Source organism: Petromyzon marinus, chromosome 11 (assembly GCF_048934315.1).
Source record: "Petromyzon marinus isolate PM22_M1 ecotype Great Lakes invasive population chromosome 11, UKy_Petmar_22M1.pri1.0, whole genome shotgun sequence".
NCBI classification, from domain to species: domain Eukaryota; kingdom Metazoa; phylum Chordata; class Hyperoartia; order Petromyzontiformes; family Petromyzontidae; genus Petromyzon; species Petromyzon marinus.
In genome coordinates this window covers 10,028,537-10,042,684 of record NC_133677.1, presented here as the reverse complement: position 1 = coordinate 10,042,684, position 14,148 = coordinate 10,028,537, and the positions used below count along the sequence as shown (strand labels likewise).

General features: G+C 41.4%; 1 protein-coding gene across 1 annotated transcript in view; it reads right to left on the bottom strand.

The window, feature by feature from the left end:
* The window catches only part of LOC116941231 (adhesion G protein-coupled receptor A1), a 223,669-nt gene that overhangs the window by 63,750 nt on the left and 145,771 nt on the right, over positions 1-14,148 (bottom strand). Inside the window, exons 4-5 of the mRNA XM_032952053.2 lie at positions 10,393-10,516; positions 1,949-2,091 (exon numbers count right to left, since the gene is read on the bottom strand). Of these exons, the coding sequence (XP_032807944.2) occupies positions 1,949-2,091; positions 10,393-10,516 (267 nt within the window). The remainder of the gene's footprint in view (positions 1-1,948; positions 2,092-10,392; positions 10,517-14,148) is intronic.

Sequence of the window (14,148 nt, the reverse complement as noted above, 5' to 3'; positions counted from 1 at the left end):
ACTGTTGTCACCTTCTCACCAAGCTGCTTGGCAATGGTCTTGTAGCCCATTCCAGCCTTGTGTAGGTCTACAATATTGTCCCTGACATCCTTGGAGAGCTCTTTGGTCTTGGCCATGGTGGAGAGTTTGGAATCTGATTGATTGATTGTTTCTGTGGACAGGTGTCTTTTATACAGGTAACAAGCTGAGTGTGCTCCTAATCTCAGCTCGTTACCTGTATAAAAGACACCTGGGAGCCAGAAATATTTCTGATTGAGAGGGGGGTCAAATACTTATTTCCCTCATTTAAATGCAAATAAATTCATAACATTTTTGACATGCGTTTTTCTGGATTTTTTTGTTGTTATTCTGTCTCTCACTGTTCAAATAAACCTACCATTAAAATTATAGACTGATCATTTCTTTGTCAGTGGGCAAACGTACAAAATCAGCAGGGGATCAAATACTTTTTTCCCCTCACTGTATCTGCTGCTTGAACCACGGAATAGACATAAGATGCAGTCAAATACATTTATAGCAAATTTTGCATCGTTAATTTTTCTTCAATATCATTCATTTATGCATATTTTTTAAGTTTTATATAAAGTGTCATGTTTTATGAATAATACATTTGGCCGCGACATCTATAAAATGGTGCATAGTATTAGTTATTCATTATCACAATGTCAAAATATAAAGTTTAGGTTTAGGGGATTAGTATATTTCAACGTTAATAATTGTACAACGATTTGATGAAACAACTAAACGAAGATGAAAGCTCTATTAAAAACTATACTTTTGCCATGTGAATATTTATGGTTCATTTATTAGACACGGGTTATGCTTTTGAAGGAAACCCCTTTATTTTCAGAAATGGACATTAAATATATAGACGAATGACATTTTACCAAAGGATAAAGGCTATACTCTGGATTAATTAAATGTTTCATATGTTGGCAGCCTTTTCAGAGATAGACAAATATTTCTTCCTGCCTCAGCAGTCCGCCTGCTTTATTTTTTCACCTGAAGACGATTACTTATGTTTCGATCGAAACGTCGTGATTTTTTCTTCATATTTTATTATTTTTCTATCTAGGTGACTTTACCGAAAAACCCAAAGAGTACTGTATACAGACAAATGTTGACCCAAGTTCACGTCTATGTGCAAACGTACACGTAGGGTGAGTGAATACATAAGAGTGAAAGCTTTCCCTCCATTATAAAAGCCAGAAGAGAGTCACAGACATCATATACATACATACATGCAGGCTTTGTTATTGCACAGCACATGAGTGTAAATTTGCAACATTCACATCGATATGAACGTTCGCATTGTGCATGCATTAGTAAAAGCATGTTGAAGGGATTTTTTTGCACTCTCACGTGATTCTGCGGCATTGTAATAATCGTTCACACACCAGACCTGCATTTGAGAGGTCGTTGGTTTGATTACATCTCCTGAAGTGGCAGTTTAGACAATTGTTAAGTGTATTAAATCGCAAGGCCTCTGTCCACCCAACAGTATACATGGGTACACCGCAGTGCTTCAATCGGTGGGTCGTGTGCGGAGAGCTAAAACGTGGCTAATCCCACCTATTCTAAGATGTCTTTGCCATTATGGAAGAGTAGGCCAAACACCCACTGGAGAGGCTGTCTAGTAAGGTGCCCTTTTACCAGCAGATGAGGGAAGAAGAAATTCGGAAGCCACTGGAGCAATGTACTGTTAAATATAGGTCGAAAACTAATTTCTTTAGAACTGCTTTTGTGTTTAGTTGTGTAGCCCTTCCCCCCTCACCTCCGATTGGCACGGTTGGCTATGTACGGTGCGAAAGAAGTTCAACATACAAGAGATTGCAGAGCTGCACCTTTACGTTCATACACGTTACACGTGTTATACAGGTAGCAGCAGCCACCACTGGAACAGAAGGCTACTGTCGTTTTGTCACGCGGTGTCCATGCGCGGTTGCACCTTATGATGGGCCGTGGAGGCGGAGGAGGCTCGTCACTCTCAGCTGGGCGCTCTCTCGGCCCCAGCTGTCGGAATGTGTTGCGCGCCATCATTCCGATCCACAGCACCGTGGACAGAGACGCATAGTGGAGAAGGATCCCAACCTGCAAGCAGACGGTCGATCGGAGGCGAAATGTGTATTCACGGTTTGTCTTTTGTCATGAAAGCTACACATTGCTAACATCTCGGCAGGATACATTTTGATTTAAAGCTTTCGTGACTGCAGTAATTCATGTTCTTAGTTCTTTCGGTAAAGTCACGTTGAAGGGAAACAACAAAATAATAAAATATATATACCGAAAGAACTAAGAATATCTCGGCAGGATGTTAACTCCCTTGCCCGGTGTGCAGGAGGTCGTGGGTTCGATCTGGACCCTGACGGCTGTGTATTTGGAGTTTGCATGTTCTCCCCGTTGGTCGCGTGGATTTTTCTCCGGTTCCTCCGATTTATCCCTCCACATTTAGAATCATGCGTTTAGAGCATTTGGCTGCTATACATTTCCTCATGATAAGTTCCTTCGTTGAGCTATCATTTGTGGTCATGTCGCTTTTGAAAAAAAACCTCTATAGCTCAGTGTTTTTGAACTGGTAAAATAAAATAAAAATGGTTTAGTTTAATATTGCATAATATTGCATGACAAATTAAAGTTGAGTTATGTGCATTCTACAAATGGGCCTCGGATTGCACTCATTGCAATGAGGCAGCTCTGAAAATGTCAGAATTCCATGTTACAATGGCAGGAGCAAGTGTTTCCATAGGGTGACCATTGTTAACTTCTCATAATGGCAGTTATTTTCTCAACCCGAGTCTGTGTTGTTGTGTCAAATGGGTGATACATTGTTGCAAAAGGTGAGAAGCTGGTTGCAAGCGTTCTGCACAATTACCCAAAATGCACAGGTTTTCTGTCACAGCAATTCGACTGGAGGACAATGTAAACAAAGATGACAACATCCCGCTTGCCTCTCTGCTTTAGAAATTGAAACTTTCATAATGCCAGCTTCAACTCGTAATATTGCTTCCACGTGTATGTAGAACTCCAAAACTATACGTGCATATTTAGTGTTAGCATGTGACAAGGTTTCCCCCTGTTAAGCAATTTACATGTGAACCTTTTTATAAATTGTACAGCCTAATATGTTTTATTAATTAAGCTGTTGTCCCTGAGGAACTATTCAATTACAGTCAAATGTGCTTAAAAAGCAAATGACGTAACCTTTAGAGCATGACCAGGGGAATACAAAATATATTAGGTTCATGTGTGTGTATATAGGTCGCAATGATCATTGCAGTGGCTCGTTATATTGTATATGCAGATTAAAATGTATTAATACTTGTAATGTAATAACCGAGGTGACAACATAATACGCAATATGCTGAATTGTTCTTAGCATAAAAGGGTAATTGAAATTTTAGTTTAACGGTTATTTATTTTCCCAGACATCAAAATACATATTTTTTAAAATATTTGCTATTGCATGATTTACATTTTCTATTAGCATACATTAAACATATTCACAAGTAACAATTATTTCTGATAATTCTTATTCCCCTTTACAGAGTTATCATCTCTGAGCTCTACGTATACACTGCTGAATGAAGACCTTCCTATGCCAATGCCATCCCTCACAGTCCTGTGATGCCACATTCCATCTCACTCCGGCACATTCGCTGATCTCGGCACTCCATCTCTTGCGGAGTTTGTCCTTTCATGCAGGACATGCTCTCTCCCTTTTGTTGCCATTCCATCACCAGTCTCCTCCACCAGTCATGCTCTGTGTAGTAATGTGTTCTGCCCAAGCCCACTTCCTTTTATGAAAAATAAAGATAGGTTTTAACCTTTCTGGCAATATAACATGTGTTGTGATTTTCAAACACCAAATAGATACATTTTGCAAGGAAACAAGTCTGCATGAAACATACGTACTTGTGGTGAACATGCAAACACAATATTATCTCATAATATATGCATTGTCTTTTAAACTAATTGGCCTACACCACAGACAGCCTTCTTCATGGCCTAGTCTCGCCAGTTTCAGACAGAGAATTCCAAAAGCTGAACAGTACAAAGCAATGCACGTATCAGAGCATTAATAGATCGAGGTGAGCAGCTCTATCAGGTAAGAATAGGTAAAACTTATTCCCACTTGCATTTATTAGCAAATCAGTATGATTTCTCAAAATTGCATTTGTTCCCTGATCTGCACGTTCGTCTTTTGTCTCAATGTAATTCCATCTCTGCATAAGTCCTCAGCTTCTGGTTCCATTATTTTTGTCAGTGCCCATTTTTTTGACCCACATCTCACAGTCCATAATTTTCAGTGATTTAAAACGTCCTTCTTCAGGCACACTCGTACGTTGTATTTAATTCTAAAATGCAGTTTGCCAAAAGTACTTCATCCTGCTCTCCAACTATTTATTTAATAATTTTTATCCACATAAAAAAATATTCCCAGGGTAAACATATCCTGCCGTTTTCCAAATGCGTTCCTCCAACAATCTATTTTCTTTTTGTTTATAAAATACCACAAAGTATGTACTCCCAATTGTAAAACGCATTGTTTTCACTTAGCAGAAATAATTTTTGATTGACTTTTCCTTGCAGTAAAAATGAATAATAAGGAAACGAGAGAGAACTATTAGTGCGACGATATCAGCTGAAGAGGAAAGCGACAGTGTTTAAACAATTTTGAATGGTAATAAAATAAAATAAATAATGCTTGCAATGACACATTGTAATTACACGTACAAAATATAAGGACTTTTATCACGCAAATCAACTTTTCTGTCCACGCTGTACATCTCCAATGCTTTTATATATGGACAATAACAAATATAGACAATAACAGAGTTTTCCTGCAGAAAATTTTCCTGCAGAAAAGTTCCACTATTAAATGAAAAAAGATAATTGGTGGTACTGCGATGGTGCACAAGCACAATAGGTGTTGTTTCGGGCAGCATTCCATCTTCATACATTATAACCAAATAATAAATAATTTGACATGCTATGAAAAGAACCATTGCCTAAACGTTACCATTTTTTTTTTACTTTTAAGGCCACATTGTTATTGATGACTCTGTTTAGTTTTTGTTTAATACAAGTGTAGTGAATGACTTCAGATATACTAATAGTAGGAGGCACTCTCTTTTATTCTAGCCACCACAGGTACAGGGGATAACTATATTATGGTCAGGACAGCTAGCACACTGCCTGACCAACAATGCCGAGGAGGTGAAGACGGGGACGAAGACGGGGACGAAGACTTGGTAGCACGACGGGTTCCATTCTAGACGAGAGCCCCGACCCTGAGTCGGGGACTCCCTATTATCCCTCCAGCATGGCCTGGCTCCGCCCTCGGCCACGCCCCCTTCTGGAACCTACCAGAAGGTTCCAGGCTTCACCTCACGTGTCCCCTCTATCACATTTGCCCTACATCCCTTTCGCCGGCCTATCACATGCCCTGCCGGCAGACCGGGCTGCTACACCCTCAGATCCCCCTCTCTGCCAGTAACCAGCGCTACGCGTCCGAGTGCCCCATTCTATGTCACTACACTAGGATTCCATATGCCAAAGTTAAGTGATGCAACCATTCATACTTTATCCTGAATGTACATTAACAGATTTACAACACGTCTGTGCATGCTCCCGAGTGAATTTCAAAGTAGTCCATGAAGTGTGGCTAAATGGTATCTTCGTCTCATGCAGACAATTGACAGGCTCTGATGTACAAGCTACGGCAGAAAAACCACTCCAACACAACTATCGTGGAGCATTTATAGCTATAACTATTTTTTATTTAGAGAGGCAAGCTGTAATTCTGTTCACGTGCATCTTTTGTTTGCAACAGGAATAAACATTTCGGGCAATGGCTCGTCATGATATGTTTGGTTTTTTTCCTCCGATTGTTGGGGCCATTACTCGTAAATTTGGCCTTTTATGTTATTTTCAATTTTCAAGGAAGTTTTTCTTTTTAAAGACAATGAGCAGCCCCACAGGTTCTTTAAACGTGACCGCCACGTCCATCCCGCCACCCGCCATCCAACCCACCATGCCCACCATCTATTCCACCCACCATGCCCACCATCCATCCCACCCACCATGCCCACCATCCATCCCACCCACCATTCCCGCAGTCCATCCCACCTACCCACCCTCCAGCCCGCAAACCATCTCACCCACCATGCCCACCATCCATCTCACCCACCATGCCCACCTTCCACCCCACCTACCCACCCTCCAGTCCACAATCCATCCCACCCAGCATGCCCACCATCCATCCCACCCACCATGTCTACCATCCATCCTACCCACCATCCCACCCTTCATGCCCACATTCCATCCTACCTACCCACCTTCCAGCCCACAATCCATCCCATCCCACCTACCCTCCAGCCCACAATCCATCCCACCTACCCACCCTCCAGCCCACAATCCATCCCACCCACCATGCCCACCGTCCATCCCACGCACCATGCCCACCTTCCATCCGACCTACCCACCCTCCAGCCCACAATCCATCCCACCCACCATGTCCACCATCCATCCCACCAACCATCCCACCTACCCATCCTCCCGCGCACCATGCCCACCATCCATCCCACCCACCATGCCCATCAACCATTCCACCTACCCACCCTCCCGCCCAACATGCCTACCATCCATCCCACCCACCATTCCAGCTGTCCATCCCACCCACCCGCTGTCCATCCCTCCATGCCCACCATGCCCGCCCTGACAAGCGAGGTGATACCACACTTGCCACTGATGTTAGCTGCTAAAAAAAATCACACTCGGGTTGCCGGGTTCACTGTGCTGTGTGCACACCATGTACACAATACAGGGTGTTTGAAAATGATGGACTCGATTTGAAATCGCTATATCTCTGCAACCACAAACCGCCCATGAATGAAACCCTTACCACTTGAAAGGGCGGGGCATAGAGTTTCAAATGATTACCACAAGATGCCTCTCCCAGCGCACAAACAGCCCCTAGTCTCAGTCATTCGCAATACAACACTGCCTCAACGCTGGATAGGTCACACGGGACCCCAAGACTTGGCGCTACACTCTTGGCCCCCAAGATCCCCAGACATCACACCCTGCGACTTTTTCTTGTGAGGATACGTCAAAGATCGTGTTTTGTGTCACCATTAGCGACTAATCTGGAAGACCTCAAAAACAGAATCACGGCAGCAGTGACTTCAGTGGAAGAAGACACTTTGAGAGTCGTTTGGGATGAATTCAACTATTGTCTCGATGTTGTCCGTACAGCAGGTGGAGGGCACATAGAGCATTTATAAAATTTTGATTTAAAGCTTTCGTGACTGCAGTGACTCATATTCTTGTTTTTTTCGGTAAAGTCACGTTGAAGGGAAACAATAAAATAATAAAATATTTATAAAACAATAAAATTCTCACGACGTTTCGACTGCAACACAAGCAGTCATCATCAGGTGTGAAAAACCAACGGCACTTCTTTCAAATGTTCTTGCCGTTGGTTTTTCACACCTGATGGTGACTGCTTGTGTTGCAGTCGAAACGTCGTGAGAATTTTTTTGTTTTATATATATTTTATTATGTTATTGTTTCCCTTCAACGTGACTTTACCGAAAGAACCAAGAATATGAATCACTGCAGTCACGAAAGCTTTAAATAAACATTTAAATGGCGGTTTGTATTTATTAATTTTTAAACGTTAGCACCACGGATAGCGATTTGACAGTTTGTTTAGATGGACGAGTCCATCTACGTTCGGAAAAGAGGAGGGGGGAGATGAAAAATTAATGTATGCTGTCTGAAAGCCACCGTAAGCGTGAACAATCAATTAAGACCCGAAATGGTTGATCAAATCCTTCCAATGATCGCTAAGCAGAATCCATCTTCTCGGTTGAAATTGTCTCTGTGTTTGTATATGTGGATAGCCTCATGAACGAATCTCTCATGGTAGCCAGATGGCTTGCAAAGAACCTCTGTCTTGGAGAAGTCAATGTCATGTGAGCCTACTGAATTATAACCGTGATCTGCCACGGCCGAGGTGTTGGTCCTACCGTGTTTAAGGTCTGCTTTGTGTTCACGAATGCGATCCGAGACATGTCGTTTGGTTTCTCCAATGTAACTACTACCACAGAGGCAACTTAGTTTGTAGACACCAGGGTACTTTATGTCCGGAATCACATATTTTACAGACGGAACCAGATCACGGATTTTATGTAATGTGTTGAAACGGACCTGGATCTTGGTGCTAACGTTTAAAAATAAATAAAAAATACAAACCGCCACTTCTTTCAAATGTTATTGCCATTGGTTTTCACACCTGATGATGACTGCTTGTGTTGCAGTCGAAACGTTGTGAGAATTTTATTGTTTATATATATTTTATTATTTTATTGTTTCCCTTCAACGTGACTTTAACGAAAGAACCAAGAACATTTATAAAATGTTTCGTAAAATTTGATAACTCATTAAATCGTTTGTAACTTTTTGTGTAATTGTAACATGTTGCCATCGTGAAATATACTGCTTTGAAATTGGGTCCATCTTTTGAAACACCCTGTATAACAGCAGTCCCCAACCTTTTTGGCACCAGGGACCGGTTTTGTGGAAGACAATTTTTTCAATGACTGGGGGGGTGGGGGGGGGATTCATCATTGGGTCTTTCCCCCTTTTCAAAGAAGCTCTCCAGCGACGTTTGTTTTTTACTCATTTTGGCTTGGGTTAGCTGGTGGGCTTACCAAAACTGTGACTGAGACAAGTGCACAGTGCGGGAAAGAGGCACGGATGGAAGTGGTAAATAAAATAATGGGCGGGCCATGCGTGGACTAAAATAACTGTCGGATTCTGACTTCTCATAAGGAGCGCGCAACCTAGATCCCTCGCATGCGCAGTTTACAGTAGGGTTCGCGCTCCTATAAGAATCTAATGCCGCTGCTGATCTGACAGGAGGCGGAGCTCAGACGGTAAAGCGAGCGATGGGGAGCGGCTGTCAATACAGATGATGAAGCTTCGCTCGCTCGCCCACCGCTCACCTCCTGCTGTGCGGCCCGGTTCCTAACAGACCACGGACCGGTACTAGTCCACGGCCCGGGGGTTGGGGACCCCTGCTGTATAATACAAAACGACCACTTGCACAACCATGCCACTTCTTAAATAAATAACACGTACATAAATGAACATAATAAAAAAATGATAAAAAATATAACCGAGATGGAAAAATCATTTTAATCATGCTCAACCTTACAATCGTATGCATTGTATTAGATTATATTGGGACACATATAACATACATAAAGGTGTGTGTGTGTTCGTCTGTCAGTGGGAGAAACCAATTAATGTAAGTACAGTCACCACTGACAAACTTTGCAGTGACACATTTAAGTGTTAACTGTAAATGGGTTTGTTCTCAACAAAAATAGATTTCAAATTAATATGCCCTCTGCCGTTACAATGTAAATTTTACGTGCACTGTTTTGACATTGAGAGATTCGGACACAACAAAGGAACAATCAGCATATTTGAATAGTTCCTACCCTCTGAGGATGTTGGCTTGGTCCATCCACAGCGAATAAATAACAGCAAGTGTTGCCTCAACTGAGCAAAACATTGAGCCCATCAAATGGCAGTGGTTTCATGTTGCCGAAATTGCCTTGAGTACACCATGATAACATTGGCGCTATGGGATTAACAAAATGGGCAATATAAAGCAACGAAAGTAGAAGTTAAAACTACCACTATTGTGCAAAGTCAAATACAAAAATGGAATAAAAATACAAGCCTTTACTATTGGCACCAAAACAATTCTAAATGCATTTTTTCAGCTTGCACAGTTCAGTGATTTAAATACTTCACGTACATACATATATCCTATAGACTACCTTACTAAGATGATGAGCATTTGATACGTTAAATAATGCAAACAAAGCCCCTTCACAAACTAAATTGCATACAGAGAAGAATCACTGACTCAAGTATAAATGTGAAAAGACAAAGGTATGGGTATTGGCTAAAAAGGAAGCCAATTGTGCTTTTAAATGAGTAGCATATGAACAGGCCGTATTACATGTTCAGACACGATGTAAAAGGTACATCTGAGGGGTCTGCGTTATACCATAAAACTGTGTCGAAAACATGATTACTAATTTATAGAAAGTCAACATTGCCTGTCCTTTGAACAGACTCACTCCTGCCATAGAAATGACGATTCTCAAGCACTTGCATTGGGGCTACAAATGGAGATGCGCACTACCTCAGTGCTTGCTTGAGCATGACAACACTCTTGATGCTGAACTTTAAAAAGTGGAGGAAAAATCATAACGTTCTCTCATACATACATACATGTATGCATGCGATGCAATCCCAAAACCCCCACAGTGGAACATGGACAGACGATTCCCACGTTGTTGCACGCACCCCCTGGCAGAGTGGCAGGTTGCTTGTCTGCTCAATTCCTCCAGCGAAGGCGGTGCCCGTAAGTCCGATGCTGAAGCAGAGGTTGAGAAGCAGATGCCAGCCCTTGCGGCTGATCAGGATTACGCTGCAGAAAACAAGGGGCGACAAGGTGATCTTTTTTTAACGCTCTCCTCAAACCACATTTCCGCTTACTCTCTCCCCACGAACACTGCCTCGCAAATATGTAAGTATGCATGTTGAACTTCTTTCGCACCGTATGTAGCCTACCATGCGAATCGAAGGCGCAAACTATATCTTTCTTTCAGCCTCGCAGCGGCAGCTTTTGACTAACCATAGAACAAAGACGGTCGACTGCATCGCACGCTTTTCAGATGTGCTTCTGCGACCGTCTGGAACGTCCTTCTAATATTAGGAAGCCACTGGAGCTATTCACTTTTAAATCTAGATTGAAAACTCATTTATTTACAACTGCGTTTTGCATTAAATTTCTTGTCCTTCCCCCACTCCTCCGCTTAGCATGGTTGACTACATACGGTGCAAAAGAAGTTCAACATACATACATACATACTCCCCCCTCCCTGTCCCTCCATCTCCCACACACACAGCAAGGATTGTAATTCATTTCTTATAAGCTAATGGATACCTTTCAAATTACAATGCTCTCACTGGCATAGCAAACTTAAAATTGTAATATTATAGACACCCAGACCTGGACAAAGTTAACACTTACCCAGCAACCGTTGTTTTTCCATTTCATACACAAGATTTGCTCGGTAATATTGCATTGTGGATCATACTGTGGTCTTACATTTGCATGTTGTCAAGCTAAGCACAATGCTGGCAGCTGTGGGCCTTAAACGGTCAAATATTTTTTTTATTTAGTAAATAGTAGTTTAGGAAATATTTCACCATGAAAACATGGTGAGTGGAAAATATGTGCTCGAGCTTAAGACGACACATACCAATGACAACACAATTCTGGATTAAATTTCAGTCCATGGAACAGCAACAGACTGCAGAGATGTAGTAAATATAAATGCCAATACCCAGGCTGCCCATAACACAAATGAAAGTAGACAGGATGCTCTTGCTATCCAGATCCCAACACTCCTGCCAATATCGTGGTGCACTAAACTTCCCAACTACCACCCCTGTGGGGACAAAAACACTCAGTCTCAATTCTGTAAAATCAAAATTTATTGAGCGCTGGTAACTGTAGTCGGGTTGAATGTCATGTCACAAGCAAACACTGTGCTCTATTTCATTGTGAACATTTGTAATGCCTTTTAAGTATTACTCTTTAAAAATGATGGCTATTAACAGAGGGCTGTAAATTCGTACGTATGTATTTTAATCTGAAAAATGTCATCCAAAATTTACAATATAATACACCGTAGGCACCAGTTAACTGTGGATATAATTACAAATGCATGGCAACATGTAAATTAAATAGGTATTTACATCATTAGACCTCCTTTGCCAGTACCAAAATGTAATAATAGGGTTTATATTATATATTATCATAGTATGTTTTTTGTTTGCATTTTGACTGCAGGTATTGTGGTTAATGCAGACATGAATCCTTGTAAAAAGGTTTCAGTTTTGTTGCCAGAAAAAGGGGAAAAAACCCTATTATTAAATAGGTATTCTTCCATCTAAGCCACTACAATTTGTATGGTAATTAAAGTATAATACATTACTTATGAACTGGATTATGAACAACTTTCCGTACTCTTGGGAGTTCTATAGTTATATGAGAGTATAACTAACAATATTTGAGGGCATCAGGTCACGCTTTTAGAGGATGAACATAACTGTTAAAAGTATGCACTCGCAGATATTACACACCATAAAAAACATTGCATATATCCTGTTATATGAGTAAATATTGTCTGGGATTATTTATACTGGCTGTGGCCGAGCACTGTACCTGCACCACGGAGATCCTGGGCCCAATTTCAGGCAGAAACTCATGATTTTAATCAGGTTCTCAAGTTCATCAATTTTACCAACCGAATCACATATAGCCATCATCCTGTTGTAGCAAAGCTATACATGTAAATGCGATGTATAGATGTGAACCAGCCAATTATATAAATATCTCCCTGTAGGGTAAACAAACGTTGAGTATTATGCTTTTATTTTCCTCTTACACAGCAAAGTATGTTAAAAGGGAAATTACTCCACAATTATATTTTTTCAATTGTTCTCACTGCACAATTTTTCTATTTTATTTTTTTTCATTTTGGAGAGATTAATCAGCCCACAGAGATCATTTTTGGCATCATCTAAATGAACACATTAATCGAAGGACTAAATTAATGCAATGTTTGGCAGCTCTACAGTTTATTTGCTGTGCACACTGCTCTTGGAGCTAACCTATCCAGACACTTCTGTTTCCGCACATCTGCTTCTGAGCAGATGTGCGGAAACAGAAGTGATTATTGCTGATCCCTGCAGGGTCCCTGTGGATGGATAGGCATGGTTGGTCATCTGTCTAACATATCAGCCCTTCTGTTGAGCATTCCCTGGGACTACACTTCTTAGAGTGGAATACAATTTAAATTGCTTAGCCAACCTTTAAGTGTCTGTATGAAATACTGATTTAAATACAAACACATTTATATTGTTGAAATGTAAAAAAAAATACACGTTATGGTCAGGGATGTGTACATTTCATCAATACATACTGGAGCTAGGAAATTATCATGACTCACCGTGTGGAAATGTGATTTGATTTTTGACTGGAATACAATACTTAATTGTCGGAGTGGCAGATTTGTGGATGGGGGGGCTACTTGGAGCCCAGTTCTGTTTTCAGGCAAGAAGGGAAGGCCTGAGGAGCCGAGTCGACTCGTGGAATCACTATTGCAACATACGGCGAATGAAGTGTGCAGAATTGGCCCGATTCCACCCCAACTCCGGCATGGAATTCTGGAAATAAAAGGAGGGCACGGTGGGGCCTGGCCAACCAAGTGGAATCGCCATGGAAATGAATGGGGATCTACTGGGCAATTCCTAGGCCCTCAGAGAATCTCCATTTATTTTAAAGGGGATGTAGAAAGTAATATAGAAATGAATTGGAATCTACTGGGTGTCTGGGAGAGGAGGGCGGCATTGGCCAATGCCAATGACGGTGACGTCACCTTGCGTGACCTCGGTTTTGAAATCACCCCGACCTTGACTCTGCAGATGCTAGGACCATTCTTTGTCACAGAACAGTGGTCGGCGTTGGCTTAAATTACAGTGTAAAAATATTTTTGGGTTCCTGGGTAGTAAGTGTTATTTCCTAACTGCGAATGCCTCAAAAGTACAGAAAATGCCTATTATTCCCCACAAACTTTGCTTTTGTGACCAGGACATTGATGTTTTGAAATGTACCTATTTTCCAGAACATTCCAGGTAGCTTCAGTGCTGAGTAAACTTGGAGTAACTTATAGAACATTCTAGAACTTTCCAGTAATATAAATAATATAAATACCGGGGCCTTAAGCCCACTAGTTCAGTTTAGTTCCAGCTGCCTAAAGTGAATACATATCTGCATTTTTCTGAGATGACATCAAGAGGCTGCAAGCATCCGGCAGATGTATTTTGCTATGTCTGCGGCCAATTTATCAAGACAAGAGCGAAAAAATACTCTGTGGAAGCATCTGCTAAGATGTGTGAGGCCTACAAGGCATATTTTGGCATGCCTGTCAGGGATCAAGACAAACCCTGGGCACCTCATTTCACCTGCGAGCAATGCAAAAAAACTCT